The sequence below is a fragment of the Pelmatolapia mariae genome, linkage group LG5 (genome assembly GCF_036321145.2).
Source record: "Pelmatolapia mariae isolate MD_Pm_ZW linkage group LG5, Pm_UMD_F_2, whole genome shotgun sequence".
Lineage (NCBI taxonomy): Eukaryota > Metazoa > Chordata > Actinopteri > Cichliformes > Cichlidae > Pelmatolapia > Pelmatolapia mariae.
Window position 1 is genome coordinate 21,933,087 of NC_086231.1, and position 24,801 is coordinate 21,957,887.

Here is a 24,801-nt window from a genome sequence, read left to right on the forward strand (position 1 = left end):
TTGAGATTAAATCGCTCTGCCTCCATCTAGCTACCTCGGTGGGCTGTGTGCAGGATATTTCCACATGTTGGCTTTTCCACAGCAGTGCTTTGGTATCAACGGGTGGCAAGCGGGGAGGAGTAGGCTGTCATACTGATTTGAGAGAATGGTTTAGTTAAAAGTTTTGAAAACATAAATCGTAGATTAAGCTGAGAGTGCCGGCCCATTTGAGTAACTGGGGGTGCTTTTATTTTATAGACTTTAGGTGAAATCATGACTGCATGTTGTATTTCTTTTCCCACTTTCTCACTTTTTTCCTCTACTCCTGAAATACACAAATGTGGGTCCTTGATGTGTTTCCAAATCTGCAGCTTGTTGTCTCTTAGTAGGTTGTGATGGCACACAATGTGTTCTCAGCTTTTATTACTTTAGCTGAGTGCATGGTGGTAAGGAAACTGGGCAGCGGGCATTGCACATTTGTTTTAACTAAGAGTCCACGGTCTGCAACCTTTGCAGTCAAGTGGTGTTGAATAGTAGAAGTAGAATAGTTTCTGCAGTCTGGAAGTGGGGAACACCTGAGATTAATTTGTAACAAATTTGTAGCAAATAGTTGTCAACATCAAAATTATTCAAATAAGCACTTCTTCCTTTGAAAAACATGATTTATAATGTACTTTCTTTCTTGCTAACCCAGCCCAGACCAAACGTGGAACAGTCAACAGGCAGGCATTGCCTAATGAAAATGACTGTGTGCCTGTTCAGTGGAAAAGTTCACGCTCGTTGTTATTCATGCCTGCTAATGGTAAGCAGAGAGCAAACACTGATAATAGAATCTGATGAAGGAGGTGTGAAGCGAGAGTGGATCAGGAGGGGAGGGGAGAGGATGAGAGGAGGGACTGGAAAACAGATGCTGGTGCAGCAGCAGCGCAGCATGCTCGCTGCCGTTCCTCCCTCATCAGGGCCCCTCCCCTCTGTCGCTCCCTCACTTACTTTTGGTCCCTCTCATAATCTTTGCCCACTATCTCCCAGCGCAGAGAGGCTCGTAAGCCGAAGCCCTCAACAGCCTCTCTGGTTTTCCTGCGATTTGCCATCAAATCATGGGATAGTGGTGGAGTTTTTTTCCCCATCAGGTGTTGTTGCTCGAATTTGGAATATGGCTGTGAAGCTCTGTGTACACTTTTCCTCTCTCCTTCGGGGATTACCACAGAAATAGTGTGTGTGCATGTGTGCATGTGCTTCTGTGTGTACGTGTGTGTTTTCAGCACTATGCCTATTTCTGATGGTGTTGAATGGACTGGCAGAAGTGCATCACCATGAGAGGGAGTCACCATCACCGAGAGTGTGGGTGTCAGCACCTGTTTAGAAAACTACTCAGCAAATGTGGCTGCTGCTTTGTCAAAGCCAGAGGTATGTAGAAGTTTTACTGCAGGTTTATTCATCTGTTGTTGCGGTGTCTGCAAGATGTTGCAGAGTGTTCATATTTTGTAATATGAGGAGATGCATTCAGACTCTGTAGTTTCACTGCAAAGTAAGAGCTTTTATTCAGTTATACAATATAATAAAGACCATCGATCCTTCCTCTTTTACTTTTGATTTTTAATCTTTTCATTATTTGCATGTATCTTTCATCTGTTTGGTTTCGGGTAATTTTTCATATTTTCCATTTCATTGTACGGGAAAACAGGAAACAGGGAAGTTTCAGGTGAAAAGTTATGCAGACTTTTCAACCAAAAATCTCTTCCCTCGACTTCACCTGTTAGAAGATTTATATGAACACTAATGTGTTAATCCTATGGATGGAGGTAGACTGCCAAGAAGAATGTTTTTTCAAAAAAAATGATCTGAATGTTACCTGCTTTTGGGATACTGAGACATTCCAAAATTAGTTGAGAGACATAATCTCGTTAGCGTGTCCTGGGTCCACCCTGGGGTGGAACCTGAAACATCTCCCTAGGAGGCACCCTAGCCAGATGCCCAAACCACCTTAAGAATGATTGAGCTCCTAAGCTATCTCCTGACCTTGGAAGAGCCCAGATGCCCTTCGAAGGATACTCATTTCTGCTGCTTGTATCCACGGTCTTATTCTTTTGGTGACTACCAACAGTTTGTTATCCAAAGGTCAGGGTCGGACTGTAGATTAATCAGTTAATAAGCAGCTTTCACTTCACACTCAGCTGTCTCTTTACCACAACGATTCCCTCACTTGTGACCACAAGATACTGTAACTCCTCCACTGGGGGTAGCAACTCATTCTAACTGAGAACCATGCCCTCTGTCTTGGAAGTCCTAATTCCCATCCCAGCCTCTTCACACATACAGTACATACACCCCAGTGTGAGCTGGAGGTCATTGGTCAATGAAGCTAACATGACCATAGGGTAAACCCTTTGCCCCTAAAATGTCATGTCCATACAAATTATGAACAGAATCTCTGACAAAGGGAAGGCATTTAAAGTCCTACACCAACTGGGAGCTAGTCTTAATCCTGGGAATCTGGACCAAGCTCTCACAACAGTTATTCATGGACCAAATAGCACAGAGATATGCCTTCTCCAAATCCACACCATACATGTAAACTTTAAACCTTCTGATTCAAAGGTTCAGTTAACAGACTCCTCTATCCAGTAACACGGTAAAAACCTTCCTACGTAGGCTGAGGACTGTGATCCCCTGAAGCTGGAACATACTCTGCAGTACCCTCGCTTAAAAAGGGGGACCACCTCTTCAGTCTGCTAGTCCATCGGCACTATTTCAGAACTCCATGCAGTATTGCAGCAGATACATCGAGATGCTCGAGGATGTCAGGGCATATCTTATCCAGTTTTTCATACTGTGACCATGCATATGAACAAATGATCAAGGTCTGGCTGTCCTAGTATATTTAGGAAGTCTTTAAAACTACTACCACTATAACCACTACGATTACTACTGCTACTAATAAAAGCTGTTTTAAATTTGTCTTAAATATTGTTCTCAGAATACCCCCACTATGTCATTTACTAGTCCATGGCTTGATTTAGGGATGAAGGTGACTTAGTTAGATTTAAGAAAGCATTGTGGTTTGTGTTAAAATATGGCCCTTTGCATCATTGGAACATTTGCAACATTCACCTTGCACACTGAACAATAACACGTAAGGGTACTCGATGCATTAAAATTTGATGCCAAGGGGTTCTGACTAAGTCCATATTTCATTATGACATACCTGTGTTGTGTGGGTTGCTGTAGAAATTCCCCTGTTTTCTCGTTGGCAAAAAATAATGAATCACTTCCACAAAAAGCTTTTGACAAACAAACTGCATTTCACTGGATTTCCTTATTTGTTTGAGTAAGGTTTAGTTTACTGAGATTAGGTGGATATGTCCATAGCCATGGCTAGAAAAGATTTTTTCACTTTTGGTTTTGTGTGCCACAAACTTTAAATACTAAAAGCATTATGTTAGTAAAAATTCTCATCTGGTTGTTTCTCATGTTGGATGCATTTTTGAGTGCTGTTCTATGTAGAAAAAACCATTTCCCTAATACTGTGACACTGCCTCATAGCTAATGCGGCTGTAAACACACACATATTAAGACATGCACACACAAAGGCACATGCATAGACACACAGCCATGTCCCACAACTGCAACCCTTAAATCCTCTGTTGTTCCAGTTGTTTCAGGAAGTGATTACAGGGTAGCTCTCCGCACTGAGCTGTGCTGCTGTGGCAGACCCTGCAAACAGACATGTAAAATGTGAAAATGAAAGCAGCATTGCGTTGCCTCGCTTTCTCACCTCCTGGTTTCCTTTGGGATACTCATCTTCTTAGTGATGTGATCCCCCCCCCAGACATTTCTAAAAATATCTGTTTTCTATTTGTGGATCAGTCATAGATAACACTAAAACACTAACTGCTTTTTAACATCTTTTTGCTCATGCCTTTTATTTATTCAGTATTTCTTTTTTCTTCTTCTCATTTTATAGTGTTTATCTTGTTTGGTATGGAGATTTCTCCTTTGTTTTACAAGACCTCCTTCTTCTCCTTCACTCTGTGATCCTACTCATGGATTGCTCATTTCATTTGGCACAATGTCCAAGTGCTATTTATAAAGACAGAGAAACACTTCCAGTTAAAGTATTTTTGGGTAACTTGCTTGGAAATTTACAGTTTTCGGTGTGTCACCAGACATTCTTTCACTGTGGCTCAGAAACTGCCTTGATTAATAGCCAATTAGCCAGTGTGTGTGACATCATCCTTGCCAGCATGTGTAGAAGTAAACCCAATGAGTAACAAGCATGAAAGTGTCTAATTTCACAGATCACCTCCATATGCAGGAGCTTACACACTCACTTAGCCATCTTACACTTTTTTGGGTAATGGTATGTTTCCTGCTGAACTAAATATCTGATTTTAACCAGATTTACATCACAGCATAAAGTTAAACAGGGTTGTACCTGCAGCAAGGGAAGGATTCAGTCTTCTCTAAGACAAAGCAGTTTTATTTATAGTGCATATTTTACACAAACAATGCCCTAAAATCATGGAACGGGAAACATGGTTGTGATATATTTCTACATCAGTGCTTGTTGGGAACCATTAGCTACACGATGCAAACAATAATGTGTGCTTCTGGCATGTGCTCAATGGTCAATGTGATGCTTTTTATCTTTTCACTCTAAACTCTAATCTCTGTCCTTAACCTTACCTACAATGAGGCAAGATGGCATACACTGTGAGGGTATTTTAGCACAGCAGCAGCAGCAGGAGAAACTGATCACTGAGTAGCTGGTGTATTTAGCAATAGATGTTAGCAGGAACAGTGTGTGTAAGTACCCAGTATGAGTAAAAGCGGCGTAGTTCAAAGTTATTTTTTATTCTTAGGTAATGCAAGCACTGAGGAGAACCCATAGTCTGTGTCTTAAATCATCACTTATTGTACTTCATGTGTACAATAAGTTAATATCTTGCTGTGAGACTTTATGCAGGAAGTTGTGTACGTGCTGTTGACACACTGTTTTGTTCCACTGTGGATCTTTCATGGTTTGATATTGTAGTGAACTTCCCACACACAATTCATTTACACTCATGTAAAATTAATGTAATTCAACATTCAGTTCAATTCAAGTTTATTTTTGTCGCAATCCATGAGGTGCTTTTTACTGTAAGGCAAAGACCCTACAGTGTTACCAACAATCAGACCACCCTTTATGAGCAAGTGACAGTGGGAAGGAACATCTCCCTTTTAAGAGACTTCTGGCAGACTCAGGGAGGGGCAGCTGTTTGCTGTGGTCGGTTGGAGGGGTGAGAGGAAAGAGAACAGCAGAGAGAGAGCAGAGGGAGACAGGACAAAACAAACCTTGTGGGGGAAAAAATGCATGTAGTGACTCGCTGCAGTGGTGTATTAACACATAGGGAGGGAAAAATGGTGAGTGGAGAAGAAGTGCTAAGAGGACCTGCAGCAGTCTGAGCCTATAAGAGCAGGATAACTAAAGGATGGCATATGGTCACCTGATCCTGTCCTAACTATAAGCTTTATCAAAAAAAAGGAAGGTTTTAAATCTAACCTTAAAAGTAGAGAGGATGTCTGTTTCCTGAATCCAAACTGGGAGCTGGTTCCACAGGAGAGGGCCCTGATCGCTGAAGGCTCTGGCTCCCATCAACATTTAGAAACTCTAGGAACCACAAGTAAACCAGCAGTCTGAGAGCAAAGTGATCAGTTTGTATAATATGGTACTATGAGGTCTTTATGATATGCCATTAAATAAACAGGGCTTTAAGTTGCGGCTCATGTCTAAACAGGTGTGTATTTTGTGCACAGGTAGGTCTTGATCAGATCCTGTTTAAATCTATTTTACTGGAATAATTATAACTTCATGCCTACATGATAAGTCCTCTTTGTGGTTAAGGAGTAAAAACACTCATTGGCATATAAACAGACATATTCCTCTCTGTCTGCTTATATGTCTGTATAAACTGAGACTGCAGTGATCATCATTTCTTCCATCAGCAGGAAGATAATGTGACGCACAGATGAATAATCAGCTCCCTCACATGACGCTTAATGAGATGAAAACACTAAAATAAATGAAGTAAATGAAAGCGCATGTTGGCATCTGATTATTAAGAGAGATTTTCTATCAAATTATACAATCAATTTAATTTCCTGGATGGATAATACTTTATGATGTAAACTGTAACTTTAACTGTAATTAAGCGTTCAGTTATGTTGCAAAATGTTTAACATAACTTTTAAAGCATTAGAAAATTAGAATTAGATAATACGTACCGATTGCTGTCACTCACTGTGAGCCAGACGTGGTACTAATTCAAAATATTTAAGTGAGTTATTTGAACACTCAGTTGCAAAAGTTATTCAGTTATTCTTTCTGTGCACACATCAAGGAAATGTGGCCAGTGCTGACACTGGTCAGGAGACTAACTATAAAACTAGAGAATGGGAGGACCTACGCTTCTTTAAAGTGGAAAAATATCAAAGTAAATGCTCAAAAAAGGTCAAGAGGCCTCCTTTTCCTTGATAACTGACTATGAATGACTCCGGATGTGATTCCAACTGGGGTAAGGTTTGCTGACTCACTAGAAGCTTTAGAAATAATCCACAACTACCCAGATGGTCTACTCCAGTTCAGTGAGTGAGTTTCTGCCCTCACATATTAAACTCCATACTGTAGTAAAATATGCTGGCAGAGATCAGTGCACCAGAAAGGATTACTGTTGGAGTGAGTGACCCCTCCTTAATGTTTTGGTCTCATTTACTGTCATCTCCTTCCCTCTGGGCATGAAAATTATCCTCTTCCAAACTCTAATCTATCCATGAATCTGTATGTCGTTGAGCATTTATGTTGTGAAACCACCTGAAAATAGTTGCTAATGTTACGGTTTAAATTGACAGGGTTGCAGAATATAAAACTATGTATTTAAAATAAAAATCTTATGTCTGTAATGTCTGAATGTGTGGATGCATTAGCAGCATGCATCCTTGCATGCACTTCCAACACTCCCTTAAGTCCTGATGGTGGTCCAGCTGTTGCTCTGTTGGAAAATGACACCTTACATAACAATTTCAAACAAACATGACCGGCTGAGTTGCTCAGCTCAGCGCTGATCTGGATGTCAGAGAAGCCACTATGAATACTAAGAGTCATTTCAGGGTAAATGTTAGTGTATTTGCAGAAAAACGAGCAGTGATTTGTACATACCTCATTTTAACAGCTGTTGGGGTGGTTGACAGCATTCATGAATGACCTGACCTTGATAGTTGTTTTTTTTTTTTTAATTTTAAAAAAAAGGAGACCAGATGGCAGTCTCTGCTCGGGGTTGTTTGTAGTGACTCGTTTGAATTTATTCTGTACTTATTTGGATCACATAGTTGTTGAGATGCTGATAAAGACGCTGCAGTCACTTAACTGATTGAAACGCCTGCTTTGAAAATAAAAAAATAAACTGAAAAAAACATCATTTTATACTGTGCGTGATTTTGGCTGTAGCACTTACCAGTGATGTGACTCTGCTGTGGTCCAGAGAACTAATATGTGCATTCGTTATCCTAACTTGTCATCTTACTAGTTTCCAGCTGACAGTGGGCAACATGCGTGGTACACTCGGACAGGGTCGACATCTGTGACAGTACTGATGAGAAAGGGACACAGAAAAGCATCCAACACATGAAGGCACAGTGAAAATATGCCACTGTCAGTCAGATTTGAACCCTGAACTTGCACGCTTACCGCTGTTCCACAGTTTGTTTGTTTGCTTTTTTTAACATAAAGAGAAGAAAGTTATAAACCTAATCGTTAGTACTGGATAATGTCTTCTAGCTGTTTTACTTCTTTTTCTCACCTTCTAATGCATCTATTTTCTGTGTCCTTCATCCTCTAAATTCATCTTGTTTTGGATTCACCGTTATTTCTTTTACATTTCCAGACTCTTCCATTATTTTTGGTCAGCATATTCATTTAGAAGATAAGCAAGCTGTTGACACGTTCATCTCTGAACATGTCAACAATCCCAAACTCTAAACAGACACAAACACCTCCCCTCTGTCTAAATCATCCCATTACAGAAATCAGCTTGTGTTTTTCACTGCATGAATAAAGCAGCAGACAATTGTTTTAGTATATAATCTTACTTGAATGCAGCCTGCATTAAATGTATTGTTTTGTTTTGTAGGATGTCTTCATGCCGGCTGAAAGCATCAGTCGGTATCAGTAATCGTGCAAATATCATGAATAGTGCATTTAATATTTGTCTGTTTTTGTACAAAGGGAACAGTTTTTTTTCCAGTCTTTTTAAAATAAAAGGAGTTAAAATGGAACAGGAAAAAAAATCCCACATGATTTAGTATTTTATTGTCAGTATGGTGTCTTGTTTAATGGCTGCATCAGGCAGTTTTGGCAAATGGCTGACCCAGTTTTCCACTGGCTTCTAGAAAGCTTGTTATTATGATTACAGCTTACATAAATGTGCTGACAGGGAAGAGTGGCTTCTGGGAAGAGTCCAAAATGACAAAATGGGGCTCCTGAAAGATTTCATTTTGCTACGATCAGCAAAACAGAGTGAAATTTTAAGGTTGCAGCTCTTGATTAAAACCGTGTGGTTCACGATTTGATACCAGTTTCCACAGTGGAGAGACTTAAAGCTGGAAACAAGATCCAGCTGTGGTTTTAAACGGTGTCATCTCTGGTACTGGTCCAGGCTGAGCTGCTGACTGAGAACATTCAGTGCAAACATGATGATCTCAGTTGTGACTATTTTAAAATCCTTTAATTTGTGTTATCAGAAAGGTTTGATCCTATGAACATGATATATATCCGGGGGTCACTAGCTATATTTACCAGAAGAGTTCTGACATAGTTGCACATTTCAGAGGAAAATGCTGTATCCTACATTTAACTGTGGTAAGCATATTAAACTGATGACATACTGGCTATCTTGCTTTTACTCTCTAGTGAGCCACTAGCCACTTTTTTTTTTTTAAGAAAATGCTCTACAATGTCAAGCTAAAACATTAGTTTTCCATGAAAATATCTAACTAACAATAAATAATATAACACGATATATAAACAGGTTCATTTACTTCATAATGCCAACTTTAACTTTTTATACCTACTTTTTTAACTAAATGATGTGAATACTACTACACTACTACAACCCCAATTCCCCAAATTTGAAAAAAAAAAATGCAATCAATTGTAAATCTCATAAGTGGATATTTTATTCACAATAAAACATTTTTTCGAATTTGATGGAAGCAGCGCATCTTAAAGAAGTTGGGACAGGAGCAACAAAAGGCTGGAAAAGTTAGTGGTACTCAAACAGCTCACAACAACTGGCAACAGATCAGTTTTGGGACTGGGTGTAAAAAGAGCATCTTAGAGAGGCAGAGTTCCTCGGAAGTAAAGATGGGCAGAGGTTCACTAATCTGCAAAAAACTGCATCTACAAATTGATGAACAATTTCAAAATAATGCTCCTCAATGCAGACTGTGAAGGCTTTGAATAGCTCATCATCTACAGTATGTAATATCATTAAAAGATTCAGAGGGTTTGGAGAAATCTTTGTGTGCAAGAGACAAGGCAGAAAATCAGTATTGGATGTTGTGTATTATGTTCTTGGGCAGCACTGCTTTAAAAACAGGCATGATTCTGTCATGGAAATCACTGCATGGGCTCAGGAACACTTCCACAAATCACGGTGCCATCCACAAATGCAGATTAAAGCTCTGTGCAAAGAAGAAGTCACATGTGAATATGATCCAGGAACATTGCTGGCTTTTCTGGGCCGAAGTTCGCTTAAAATTGCCTGAGGCTACAAGGTGGAAACTGTTCTGTGGTCAGACAAATCAAAATCTGAAATTCTGCTTGGAAAACATGAAACAGAAGAGAGCAAGACCATCAAAAGCTTCTGATAGTATCCATGGTTTGGCAGCTTACTTTTATTTGACATTTTACACAGTGCTCCAACTGTTTTTTGGTGCTGGGTTTGTATTTTCTTTAATGCATAACCAAATAAATCAAATTATTTAGTGTTGAGTAAAAGAATGTTAAAATAGGAGAGATCTTTTTAAAAAAACTATTATTATTTTACAAAAGTATTGCTTTAACTACATTTTCCTGTGAATTTGCACAACAAATGCACGCAAGTCAACTTTTACTATAACGTTTCCAGTTGAATTTATTTAGCCTTTCCTTCTGAGAACAGACCAGCTCTGGTATTTAAAATGATTTAGTGCCCGTAGGTACAGTAGCTGCAGCTACTGAAGTTACAGTGTGGGCTAAAGACAGGAAATTGAACATTTTTGTGCAGAATTCTGTCTGCAACATTTGACCTATGAGGATATACCCTGCAATTAGCTCCTGGACTTTATTCCTGTTCTCTTCCCCCCCTTCTTTCTTGCTCTTTTTGCAGCAGAGTCGTACTCTGTGGCAGGCAGTGATGGCAGTATCACTCCCTCAGTGGGCTCTGTGCCTCACCAGGCCTCAGGCGGCTCCAGTCCCTGCTCGCACTCCTCGTCTGGAGGCTCACGGCACCCTGTCACCACTCTGAAGAAATGGCTTACCAATCCCGTCCGCAAGCTGAGCTCTGATGCCAGAAGTGGAGTGGGGAAAGGCGAGAAGCAGATGTTTGGGTCAGATGGGAGGCAACCAACGTTGATCCTTTCCCACACTGAAACTCAGCAAAGGCCTATGGAAGTGCACAATAACTACACCATCCTCACCTCTGGAGACACAGTGAGTATTTAAGACAGACATATAAACTTCATTTACGGTACTGAGATATGCTATATTAGTATAATGATATGTTTATTCCTAATTACAGTTTATTTTTGTTGCCAGGAGTGGAAAGATGGCCTGTTGAATCCAACAGCTCATTCTCCTTTACGTCCAGCTTCTCCGAGCTACTTATCGGACCTCCTGCAAGGCAGAGACGCACAGAGTCTAGTAATGATGTTACACCTAACCTGTCTTACCTTTACACACCCATAAATGCAACTGATTCAAAGCCTCTTTCTATCTCAGCAGTTAATCACCATAAATAGGTCTCATAGAAGTCATAAAAGTAACTCTGCTAGAAGCACACATTTAAAATTCATCCATATCAGACACAGGCAGTAAATGTTTCTTTTGCATGCTGTGAATACAACCTGGTACATTGATGCACATGAAGAAAAAAACAACTAACAATTTCGTTGTGTATTTGTGCAATAAATACTTGAAAGGGTAGTTATGATGGTTCTCAGAAGAAGCAAGACCCAAACATAGGACACGCAAGACACAGGGAAAACTCAAAATCCAAGAAAAAAAATCCTGAAATGGGCAGAAAAAAAGGAAAAAATCCCAAAAGTCATACACTGAGAAATCTAGGAACATGACAAATGCACAAAAGCTTGACTATTATCCAGGCAAGTCAGTCTGGTAAGTGAAACGTGGACAGCTGATGGCATATATTCTCTGGGGACTGACTGACTAATTGAATGCAGGTTGTCCAGAAAAAAAACAGAGGGAAACAGAACAAAGGTTGGAAGTACAACTGAGAGGTTGTAACCAAGGATAACAAAATAAAACAGGAAATAACTCACACAGTAAGCACAGCAGGAATGCCAAAACATGACAATACTAATTAATTTATTATTCCATGAGTTATCAGCCCATCATAATCATCATCATCATCATCTAAATGATCTGTGTCACTTGTGGGCAGTTAAGAACTGAACATTGATCCACAACAGAACACATTAAATGATGACTACATTAGAGGAATAATTGAATTCACCCACAAACATACATGTGTGCATGAAAAGCTTTGTATTCCGGCCAATATTTGGTGATTTAAAAATCGGAAGTATCAGTCAATATTTTTGAATCTTTCAGACATAAAAAACCATGAGCTCATTTCTTTAACATGGTGGCTCTATATTGTAGTGGTTTATGTATTTGCAGAACAAGCAAAAGACCCCGGAAGTAGACACAAACTCTTATATTCCTTGGGGATTGCAACAGGAAAGGTATCTGGTGTAAAATATATATTTACATTTTTGTTGTTAACGAGTCCTCACTAAAATAATGTGACAATGCAATTTAAAAATAGTCTTGTTTAATTGTCACAACAAGTTTGAATTACTCATTTACATTCTACTTGACTCCAGATTTGCTTTTTTTTGTCGTGTTCAAAATACATGTTGCAAACAGGGAGGTTCCAGAGCGCCCTCTCCCGGACAAACTATGCAACATCAACGCTCATAATATGGTTGACGGGTGTTTCTGTAGTCTCTTGTTTACTTTTTAAATTTTCAAGTACTTGCCGTTTTAAATGCCAGTACAGATATTGTATATTAGCAAACAGCTAATATTATCTGATAATATTGTCCCTGCACTAATCGTAAGGGCTCTTAGGTTATTGCTGTGAGAAATTTTCTGCTGTTGCTAGCCATCCATTTTCACGCTGGCTCTCACTGTAACTTATAGATAATACTTTATAGTGTAATCTTCACATGGTTTATCCAAAGCACACTCTCTGTTGCCGCTAATTATATTCACAGTATTCACTCACTATTTCTTAAGGGATTCGCTAACTTAGCTTGTAGCCGACTTGGTAGCTGCATGGCCCTCTTGCACCTTCCTATTCTGTGTGTCAGATGTTTAGTTACTCCTCGGTGTCCTTTAGTAATAATGATACTTGTAATAAATGTAGCCTCTTTGCAGTTTTTTTTTGCAGGTAGCTTAGCCCCGTTAGCTCTCAGAGGATGCTATAGGTATTACAGGTACTGCACTGCAGTTGTTTGTATCATATCTATCTAACAGACTCCAATTTGTTCATGTAAATGGAGAGTCTTCTTCATACACTGAGGTTAATTACGGAGTTCCACAGGGTTCAGTGCTAGGACCAGTTCTGTTTACATCATACATGCTTCCCTTAGGCAGTATCATCAGAAGGCATAGCATACATTTTCACTGCTACGCAGATGACACCCAACTTTATCTATCCATTAAGCCAGATAACACACACCAATTAGTTAAACTGCAGAAATGCCTTAAAGACATAAAGACCTGGATGGCCTCAAATTTTCTGCTTCTAAATTCAGATAAAACTGAGGTTATTGTACTCGGCCCTGAAAATCCTAGAAATGCTGTTTCTACCCAGATACTTACTCTGGATGCCATTACCCTGGCCTCCAGCAACATTGTGGGGAATCTTGGAGTCATTTCAGACTGCAGGTTTACTTGTGGCTCCTAAATAATTTAAAAGCAGAATGGGAGGCAGAGCCTTCAGTTTTCGGGCCTCTCTTCTGTGGAACCAGCTTCCAGTTTGGATTCAGGAGATAGACACACTCTCTACTTTTAAGATTAGGCTTAAAATTTTCCTATTTAATAAAGTATATAGTTAGAGCTGGATCCGGTGACCCTGAATCCTTCCTTAGTTATGTTGCAATAGGTTGCAATACGTTGCAAAAGGGAGTTTTTCCTTCCCACTGTCGCCAAAGTGCTTGCTCATAGGGGGTCATGTGATTGTTGGGGTTTTCTCTTATTTCTTTGTATTACTGTAGGGTCTTTACCTTACAATATGCAACGCCTTGAAGTAACTGTTGTTGTGATTTGGCACTATATAAAAGTTGAACTGAAATTCAATTAAAAGCTGGAATACACTCTTGACATGCCACCAGTCTGTAGTGGGGGGCTAGACATAGCTCTATAGAGTATCATTCAGATTTATCTTGTGTTAGCTCCCTGATTAAAATGTAAGTTCTTAAAGTAATGGTTCTCCTCTGTTAGAGACTCTGCATGTGCCTCTCTTTCCTGCTCTCAGGCTGTGTGTCAGACTGTTGAGAAAGCCTAACAGAAAACAGCTTTTAGCCAGAATATGAGAACTGAACAACAGGAGTACACCTGCCAAGTGTTAGGAAGATCAGATGAAAGATTCTTGAGAAACACACACTCATATGCACACACCAAGAGCCCTTCGTTTATTATACAATTTTTTTCCTCTGTGTATGTTACTAATTCAAGTATTTTGACTCTCTAACTGCAATTTGACAATCAAAAGAAAAAAACAAGCAAACAAAAAAAGCTACCTAGATTAAACAGCAACAGACCTGTAACATAGCTGGGTATAAAAAGAGCATCTTAAAGACGCAGTGGGTCACCAATTTGCAAAAAAGTGTGGAACAATTTCAGAATAATGTTCCTCAATGTCATCAATCATATCAATAGAAACTCCACTGCCTCTTCTGGGCCATACAAATCATTTTATTAGACACATTTTAAGGCAAATGTTTGATTTGTGAATTAAACAATTAATTGGGGCAATTTGTCTGTTAAGAATATATTTTAAAAACACAAAAAACAGTGAAGTCCTCTGCACGTTCCCACAGATTTTCCATGGAGTGTCTCTTGTTATTAAATCTTCTGATAATGTAATGCAGAGTTTGTAGCAGATAATGAATAACTTAAAGCATAATTACACTTACATTGCACATGCCTCCATCTACATCCTGCCCATATAAAAGCACTCCTATTCATATACACCACCTGACCTTTGTGCATTATGACTCAGTTTTGCTGCATTTTTCATGTGCATGCTCACACACAAATAAACATACAAAAGCACAATATTTGTCAGAAACCCTACACTGTACTGGGTAATCTTTGAGAGGGAGTGGAGTAGATTGAATCCTGTGGGCTTTCGTTGATCGCATCTGGAAGTAATTAAGTAAGGAAAACAGCCTTTAACAGGGTTAGGGTTGAGGGCTGAGTGCATGCCAAAATTAGAAGAAGAGCCTCAAAGGCAAGGTGAGAAACAGGTCTGTGGATGTTGGACAGTTCTCCAAAGAGGACAGAGTAAAGTTTTGTAAGCTTTAGAAAGGTGATAAGAGGAATTTTTAAATGATTAAAATAATCCTTTAACTCATAAAGCACATTGTTTTTCTTAATAAATGATTGCTCTCACTTTTAGCCTTTTTTAACTCACGGCCCTGCAGAAAAATATTATTGCTTAGATACCTGTAGCTTCATATTTATTTTCAGTTGTTAACTGTTTACTCTGCTGCTGCCTGGGTTACTATAAACAGTCTTACTGTCCCTTTAAAAGAGTAGTTTATTAGTTTGGAAAATATATTGGATACATGGTTTGTATGGTCAATATAACAAACATCCAAAAGGCAGTTAGCCTGGTGCAGAGACTAGTAACAACCACTAATCACCAGCATGTATGAGCAGCTTCATAAATGTGTTTGCACGCAACAAGTCTGGACACTGTCAGGTGAAACAGGCCAGGATACTATGGAAAGTTGGGATGTTGTGTAATACATTGTCTAAAGTAGTAGCATCACCAGTTATCTGACAGCACAACAGCAAGTCATTGCAGAACAGAGCATCCCTGCAAACCAGTTGAGCTCCACACATTTGAATCATTCTCCAAATATAAAATGTACATTTGATCTACTTGACAACATGTTCTGATTCTGGAATAGGCTCTTGTTCACTGAGGCAAAAGATAAAAATTAGGATTCCAGTTAAATTCACATTAGATTACAGTGCTTTTAGGTGAAGAGTGATGTTTGTTACTTAACAGCTTTCTGTGCATTTTTCAGTTAGCAGGCTCTCAGTTACAGTATATGACTTGACAAACTGCTCATTATTAACCTTGCTGTCTGCCCAACACTCTCCTCAGCAGCACAGAAAATGTGCTTATTATTCTCAGGTTACTCAAAATTGCCCCACTGATGTGTTTCCCGCGGCGATTACTGACTGGATGTGCCGTGCATGAAGCCTAATGATTTTAGTGTGTGTGGATGGATTGCTCTACAGCACTGTGTCGCAGTGGGGGAAGAAGTATCCAGAATTTTTAACTAGCATGCAGATTAAAATACTGCTGTATCTACAATACTACTCGAATAAAAGTACCTAGAGTTACTTTTCTACTCTTTATTTCACAGTCATCCAGAGCACTTTAACCAACTGACCTCTCTGATTGAATGCAATACTGTATGTTACAGAAATGCCAAAAGATATAATGTTTTCCTTTTGTGTTTTAGAGTCAAAGCATCAACACTCTGCAACGGGAGGACAGCTGTACTGTAACCGATGACTCAACCAGCCAGTGTTCTGGTACAGTGGACAGTGAAGAAGAGAGAAACATTGCTTTAGAGAAGAGCATGTAAGTCTAAAGCATTATACCAATGACTGTAACTTCTTTAACTTCTTTATCCCCTAAGGATTGCTGAGGTCCATGGACCAGCTGCTCCTGGCAGTCCCCAAAACCCCTCTGAAAACCACGGGCAATCGTCCAATTTCAATTATTTCCCCCACATTGTGGAATGATCCCCCTGCTCTTTTATCATTTTCCCTTTTATAGATAAAGGCTACGTGTTTGCCCTTGTTTCATGCCTTTATGCTGAGAGAACTGTGACTAACTGTGATTGATATTTGGAGATCATCATCAAGCATCTCATCTCAAAACTTGCAAATGCTTCTAATACAGTAGTCCTGTTTTTTTTAATGTTTGTCTTTCAGATACGTGCTAACAGAGCTGATAGAGACTGAAAGGCTATATGTTGAAGATCTTGGACTTATAGTGCAGGTATGCCTCACCTCAAATGATCTACTTATTAGTATTTATATGAGAAACACCTGACATTCCTTAATTTGTACTAAAAGCAAAGGAGTTTTTTTCCCCGTATAGAAATAAGCAACTTAGATACATATTTGTGTTTATACAGGGTTACATGGCCACCATGGGTAATCAGGGCGTTCCTGAGGACTTGAGAGGAAAGGACAGGATTGTGTTTGGAAATATCCACCAGATCTATGACTGGCATAAGGAGTGAGTCAGAATGTCTCCCCCCTGAGTTCCTCTGAATATGAACATCTCTTATGTTTAACAAGTTTTTTCCCCCAAACTTCTCATGTTTCATAACTGTTGAGCATGTGTCATACCCCCTGCTGCTGTTTGTTTCCTGCCTCTGAGTACGTGTGTGTGTGTGTGTGTTTGGCTGGTTGGCTGCTTTTGCCTGACCTTCTGTGCTTCGTGTCACACAGTTATTTCCTGGGAGAGCTGGAGAAATGTGTGGGTGATCCAGACAGCCTGGCCCGGCTCTTCATCAAACATGTGAGCCTAAAGATCAGTGAGAGACTAGTGTCCTTTTTTTTTTTCAGTCTGAACATTTGGCTGAACATTTAGTCATCACAGCCCCCAGTGGTGTAATGCCTCGGCCTGCTGCTGTGCAGATGTGTTTTCTTTTTGTAGATCAGCTGACTGCAGGTGCAGCTGGTAAATAACAGGCAGCAATCAGTGTTGAAGACGCTTCCACTGAGACCCTGCTGTTTGTAAAAAGGAGCTGAATCTACACCTCTCTGAGCTCTATTAAAAGTTTTTATTTTTGTTTTTACTCTAAACTTCAGAAGATTTGATGATCATTTGATGTCAAAGTGAAAACAGATTTCATGCAAACGGCAACATTAAACACAAAAAAAGCAACTTTTATTTTGTGTTGTAAAACATCAAAACGTGGAGAAACTCGAAGGGTGTGGAAAACGATTATTGGCACTTTACAGTCGAGCATCCGTATCGCTGTGCTACAGCGGGAATATAAACAGAATAAACTCATAATTTTGATTTGATTTTCGGGCCAAACATCTTTATTTCTTTAAGTTACTGCAGCATGTCTAATTCAGCTTTGGACACTAAGGTGCCCATTGCTCCACACTTATTTGTAATAATTTCCATTATCCCTCTTCCACTTCCAGGAGCGGCGTCTTCACATGTATGTGGTTTACTGTCAGAACAAACCCAAGTCCGAGCACATTGTCTCTGAATACATTGAGACATACTTTGAGGTGAGAGCCCAACGGTCTCTGTCCCCAGAGATGACTTTTTCAGCCTAAAAAACCCCTTGTTTTTCACATTTCTTTCCATTTTTGTCTTCTGACAGGATCTCAGACAACAGCTGGGTCACAGGCTGCAGCTCAATGACCTGCTTATCAAACCTGTTCAGAGGATCATGAAGTATCAGCTACTGCTGAAGGTTTGCTACTTAAAAAGATGACCTATTCACTTGCATGGCACCTGCTACATGTTAATATTAAAATAATCTGTCATTCGTTTGATTCAGGAAACATCAAAATGATCAAAATATTACATAGTAAATGGGTTAATTTACTTAAATTAAAACATTCACAACTGAAAATTGTGAGTAGGCGCTCAGCAACCTTGCATACAACTAGCGGTAACCAGTTGAGGCAAGTTCTCTATTGCAGAAAGATGTCTTGCGAACGAGTTGTACTCAGGCTCATGCTGATTGCAACTTATTGAAAATCCATTTGCTTTTATAAATTAGAGGGCAGCTATATAAAAACCTTCTCCAATCTGTCTGAGAGTAGTTGCAGAGGGAGGTTAAGATTATTTTGAGACAGTTTCCTTCAATCCAGGTGACCTGTGCAAAGTGAATGCAAAAGGTTCGGCAACTGGTTGCAAACAGCTGTCACCCAGTTTTTTGCAACCGGTTGCCAAATATGAAAAAATTCAATTCAGCCACTGATTTTGATCCTAGTCACAAGGAGGTTTTTATTTTACCGAACCATTATAAGTCCTTATTTCCTGACTTTATGTTACATTTTTATTCAAGTTGTTTCAGTTTATTTTATGAAAGTTAAAATAAATCTCTTATTGACTGGCACCTTCAGGACTTCTTGAAGTATTACAGTAAAGCTGGGAAGGATGTGGAGGAGCTGCAGGTACGAGCTCATTATGAAATGGAAACTCCAATAAAATGCTTTATCATTTCAATCGCATACTAAAATGATGTTTTCACTGCTATCCATCTGACTCAGAGAGCAGTGGAGGTTATGTGTTTTGTGCCAAAACGATGTAATGATATGATGAATGTGGGAAGGCTCCAAGGTTTTGAGGTAAGATCCCAGCCGCACTGAATTATTATTAGTTTTTTAATGTGTTCTTAAAAAATAAGACGCATATCCGGGATGACTTGTGTTCTTTGACAATGGTATATGATATATGTACTGCTCAGGGGAAAATCACCGCTCAGGGGAAGCTGCTCCAGCAGGATACCTTCTCCGTCAGCGAGCAGGAAAGTGGCTTCCTGTCCAAAGCGAGGGAGAGGCGGGTCTTCCTGTTTGAGCAGCTGGTCATCTTCAGTGAGCCAATTGATAAGAAAAAGGGTTTCCCTTTGCCGGGGTACATCTTTAAAAACAGCATCAAGGTGAGATTATATTTCCATAAATCTTTGGTTGAGTGCTTTTGTTAATGTTCAAAATGAGCATGTTGTGTTTGCAGGTAAGCTGCCTTGGTGTGGAGGAGCACTCTGAAGAAGATCCATGCTGTCTGGTCCTGACTTCCCGAGGCACTGACGGCAGTGTGACGCGCTTCATCATGCAGGCATCATCTCCGGATATACAGCAGGCTTGGCACAGTGATGTGGTCCAGATATTAGAGACTCAGAGGAACTTCCTTAATGGTACCGGAGCTCAGTCTTCTATACGACTGTTGATTTAAGAGTTTGGTCTGTCTGAATAATGCAACATATCTTCCTGTCTGCTGCAGCTCTTCAATCTCCGATAGAATACCAACGGAGGGAAAGTAAGTCAAACAGCCTGGGCAGGAACATGAAGTCTCCGTCTACACCAGCATCTGGCCTGTGGCCTCACTCCTCAGCATCCGTGGACAGGCGTCAGCAGCCCTGCTTGCTGTCTTATAACACCTCCTTGCCCTCTATGCATTCATCCCAGCACAGCCCGGCCTCGCAAACGGTGCGTGTGAAACAGCAGTGCTCACCATCATATTTATGCACAAACATGCATCTGTATTTTTCTCACAATTTAACTTTGACTTCTTTGTCTCTTTAAGGTGTCTAACCCTTGCGTGGTAACACTTCGTGCAGCTCACCCCTCACTTTCCTCTCCCATGCAGCTCAGTCTGTGCTCAGAGGTGAGACGTGACTGTGGCACATCCAATGGCCTGGCTCCCTGCAGCTATCACAGCCTGCAGGTAAATTATACACAAAGCTGACTGACCTCAGTTATTTAACAGATGAGGCATCTGCCATGCTGATAATTTATTCTCCCTGAAAGAAAATACGGTAAAAGTTGTTTACGGTCTATAGTTATGCACTGGTGTCATCAGTGAACATTTAAAGTGTCTATTTGAACGCAAACTATCTGTATAGGTAGAAATTCACATTTAACGATTACATTTGCAGGCAGCCAGTTGAGTCGGGTCCCTTTGAGCTGTGGTCATTGGTCAAAGACTCATTCAGACTGATGGCAAAATGTCACAAGTCTGTCTGCATTTATAAATTAGCAGTTTTTTTTGCAAAATTTCAACAATATCTCTAAGAGTGATTGCAGTCAGTCCAAGTCAGACTGCAACTGTTTGCAGAAAGATTGCCTCCAATCAGGTCGTCTGGACAATTGCCCTGTCATCAAAGGGATCGTGAATGTGCACAACCATCAAGCTCTGGGCAGCCATTTAGTCAACACTAGTTGCAGTCGGTTGCAGAATGTGATATAATTCAATGCAGTCAGCATTTCTAAATAAAATAAAGTGATGTAGATCAGCTCTGTGGAGCTGGTCTGTGTGCGTGGACTAAGGCTGTTTGTTGTGGAGATCATTGATGGTGATGGGAAATGACTCTCTGTATGCCTTTGTGAAAATATCCTGTTGTTGTTACTGCATGGATTTACAAACCTGGTTGACCTAACCTGCAGCCAGTTTATGGAAAACCCGTTGACCTGCTCTTTTATCTCATTCATTCAGACTTCCACCGAGAGGAGGAAGCAGTTTGATCACAATACTTATTAGACGTGCTGATCTGGCCTGATTCCACAAAGTTGTTCTTGTCCTCTTGGCTTGCTCTTTGTGTTTTTGGATCAGCTGTGTTTCTATTGTGCTTTAAATGCACAAGAAAAGAAAAGAAAAGTTTCCTATCTACCTTTTCACACAGCCTTTGTCACACATATGCATGATTCCTGACTTCGTGCCATTTTTGTGTAACAGCTTCTTAATTACATTTATGTAAAGAAAGTCATTGAGTACCGGTTCATTTTTCATTACTGATGAAGTAATTGCACTTAACTTTTGCAGCCCCATTCTCCTAGATCCAGGCTAAAAAAGTAGAGGTGACAGGGCCTTCATAATCAGTGCAACAACTGACCTTTTCACATATGATTTACCTAATGACTAAAAAAAACCCTATTTATTCTTGCTTGCTGTGAGTTCTACTTGAGCAGGGTTTCCTGGCTTTTTATTATGCAAGCGTAGCCTTATTTACTTCTAGTATTACTTTAATTGATTAAAGTTTCTATTTTTAAAATGTATGTTTATAGTTTTTGTTGTGCATACTGTGTTAAATAATTTAACAATTTTTGTTTAAATTACCTCAAATTTACCTCAAGTGGTGAAAACAAATCACTTTATTCTGCAAATGCTAATATTACAGCCTTAACAGCACAATTCTTTTATCTCCGTGTTATTTTTAAAGTTTGCCTTTTCAGTCTTATTTTGCAAATGTACTGAATTACATTGATGCCAGAATCAATCACCTGATTAACAGGAAGCCTTTGAAAATCTGCAGTGTGTCTTCGCTTCAAATGCCAGTGTAAAAATTGCCTATTTCCTCTCAGGGTGTGCCTGCCAGTTTCCAGACGATCACATTTAAGGACGCTGGGACTTATTCAGCGCATCAACTAAATAACTTGGATCAGCTCAAGGAGAGCGAGCAATAATGCGCTGCAGTGTCACATGAACTCAGTTTACCCTTCTGGAGCTGGAGTACCTCGACTAGGTCTGACTGCCAGGACACTTTGTTCCACTCATGTACACAAGCTGTCCGAGTCTGCGTGTCTCTGTTTTCACATATTGTCTCATATTTCCTTTAGGCTTATAATGTGGGGACTATTCTAGTGAAGTTACGTTGGTGTGACTGTATTCATTTGAGTGCATCTGCATATACATTACCAATCAGCTATAACATTAAAAACAAGATGAACCGAACAATTCCGATCATCTCTTGCAATGCAAAAAAATGCTGCGAAGCCTTAGGTGCTGCCATTCATCTGGATGTTACGCTGATATTCAGAGACCATCTAAATAATGTTTCTTCCACCTTATTAGCGAAGGCACTCCTTGAGGGCAGCAGCCTCTTCCAGCTGGACAGTGCACAATACGCACTGCAAAAACTGGACGTAAAGCCAGATTTGTTGACTTGGCCTCCAAACTTTACCCATTCTGACTGAGGTTCTGCACGAAGGCACGAGAAAGCCCCGTCCACAGAAGCTCCACCCTCCATTCCACAGAACACAAAGTTTGCCACAGACTCAGTGAACCTGCATCCATGCCCCCAAAGCTGGGATGTCAAATTCATTTTACATTGGGGGGGCACATACAGCCCACTTTGATTTCAAGTGGGTTAGGTTTATCTACACATTTAATGCCTGTGATATCTTAATATAAGAAAAAAGTGCAATTTCAAAATTTTGTCTCAGTTTTTCTGCTTGATTAAAAAAAATGTTGCCATAAGACATGAAATAATTTTATCAGGATGACTTTGGGGTTAAATTGTAAGAAATAAATGTGTAAAATTACATAAAAAGTTCTGGTATCTCATTTCCTTGACTGTCCTGTAATTATAAAACAGAAGATTGTTGTTAATTCACATTTTTTTTAAATTATTTTTATTATTATTATTTTTAATGTGGACCCATTATAAAACAAACAAACAAGAAATGTTTTAAGAATAGATGTTAAAAAACAAAAATGGGGGCAAACAAAAATTCCGTTTTTTTTCTAATTGTTAATACTTTAATGTAGCATGACTTCCCAGGAGGGCGGTCCTTATCAGCAGAAAAAGCTGTTAAATATACCAAAATAGAGTTAAAAGTCGAGAATACGCCCTCTTTCACATTTTCCAGTAGACCAGATTGGTGTCTGTGTCAGGAAGATTCTGGCCCCCGGGCCTTATGTTTGACACCCTTTCTCCAAAGATGTCTTTTCACTAAGCAGGTTATTTTAATGTTTTGGCTGATTGGTGTAAATGCAGGCATATATATATATACATGAAGTGTATATATCTGTGTCACCACGGAGACTGTGCTTCACAGTGTTTATGTATTCATTTCTTCCTGTTTCCTTTGAAAATTCTTTGATGGATCTTTGTATAATGCGTAATATTTTCACAGGGGACCAATTCCACTTTATTCCCACAGAGAACTGAGATCTTAAATCCCTCCTCAAATAACTGTATCCATGAAATTGCCAAGTGACTGTAAATCCCAGTTATAGTCCAGGATCTCAATCCACACGAGTTACGTGTATCCCTGCAGTCCCTGGAGATTAGCGAATAGCTGTGCTTTCTGTCTGGTGGCCTGTTTTAACCCTGCCATTGTCAGTCTTATCTGGACTAAACATATTTGTGGACTTACACAAAGCACGTGTCATAACCAAGCAGAGAGAGGAAAAAGGGAACACAGATAAAACCGAGGTGCTCATTTGTCATTGTCGTCTTGAATGTAAATAATTTTGTGTTGGATCATATCGGTGAATCTCGTGCTGTCCTGATACACTCGTGGAATTAAAGAAGCTGTTCAGATATTTGTTATCATCATTTTTAGTTTTTCACTTCATGTGTCTCTTTTAGTGTCTCCTGACTGTTGTGTGTCTCTTGTTATTTGGTCAAGTTCCCATTGAGTAACTTGTTCTTGATATTTGCTTTGCCCTTGTGCCTATGAGGTCTCAAGGCTGATAGGTCAGTTCATTTATCCTTCCATGTTTCCCGTCTATTTTAAATATAAATGACCCATTAAAGCACAGTTGCTGGGAAATATGAATTCTGTCCATCTTAAACCAACAGTCTGCAATCGATCAGTCAGAGTGTAAGTCAGCAGCTATTTCCTGTCATTTATTGTCTTTTCCATGAATTAGTTTTCCTAATACAGGCCAGAGGACACCTTCCTAGCCTCATTATAATGTGCAGTGTATAACTTAATGGATGCCTTTGATTCATTTGGTCGCTATCCAGAAGATTTATGTTCCCAAATGTGTAATAATCAGGTTGTTTTGTCTTGTTTTTATAAGATTATTTAAAAAGAAAATCCAAACGAAACATCGAAGCTGCACACAATCTGATCTCTGGTCTACAAAGCAGGGAACCCGATGGTGCTTAGCACCCTCTAGTGGAGGGAAAAGCTCATCATTATGAATTAAAGTGTGAGTCACAATGTGAGCTCTTTAATTTACCAGTTTCAAATATTTTATATTATGATTAATTATATGGTCTAACTAATTAATTATTATATTTTAATATTAAAAATTGCAGCTGGGTTTATACACATACATATAAACAGAATTTTTATATAGTAAGCAAAATCATGAAAAGGCATAAACTCACGCTGCTGGCATCTGCTCTACACTTCTGAACATAAAAAATTTCAGTACTCCAAGCAAAAGACTGCCTGAAATTTTTGCATCACACAGAGGCCATTTGTCCTTCAGTCATCTGACTATGTGACACACAACATCCTAAAGTGGTCTCATTGTTCATTGGCACTGCACAGACTCACACTGCCTCATCTTTTACATGTTTGTCTGCTCGTTTAACATCTTAATATTGCTACTGAAAATGAAGACGAAACCTTGTAATTAATACGAAGGGTTTTGTTTTTTATTTTTGTGCTTGGCAGCATTTTAAGGGAACATCCATTATGCAGTTTCTCTGGGTGAAACTGACCAGACTGCGTTGAGCTGATAGGAAGGCAACGGTAACTTAAACAACCACTTGTTACAACCAAGGTGTGAAGAAGCAGAACCTTGAAGCAGC

At 39.5% G+C, this 24,801-nt stretch overlaps 1 protein-coding gene across 2 annotated transcripts; it reads left to right on the plus strand.

The window, feature by feature from the left end:
* Positions 1-1,003: 1,003 nt before the first annotated feature.
* On the plus strand, positions 1,004-23,576 carry arhgef25b (Rho guanine nucleotide exchange factor (GEF) 25b). 2 transcript variants are annotated; one of them, XM_063474203.1, is made up of 16 exons: positions 1,004-1,386; positions 10,386-10,708; positions 10,814-10,918; positions 16,009-16,130; positions 16,487-16,553; positions 16,693-16,796; positions 17,012-17,081; positions 17,720-17,809; positions 17,905-17,997; positions 18,656-18,706; positions 18,803-18,880; positions 19,000-19,191; positions 19,266-19,446; positions 19,533-19,738; positions 19,836-19,976; positions 21,611-23,576. In XM_063474203.1, exons 1-16 carry the CDS (start codon positions 1,269-1,271, stop codon positions 21,710-21,712), a joined length of 2,043 nt encoding a protein of 680 aa, XP_063330273.1. In that variant the 5' UTR covers positions 1,004-1,268; the 3' UTR covers positions 21,713-23,576. The 2 variants fall into 2 exon arrangements, with proteins under 2 accessions (XP_063330273.1, XP_063330274.1); XM_063474204.1 differs by having other exon boundaries at positions 10,389-10,708.
* The last annotated feature ends 1,225 nt before the right edge of the window (positions 23,577-24,801 follow it).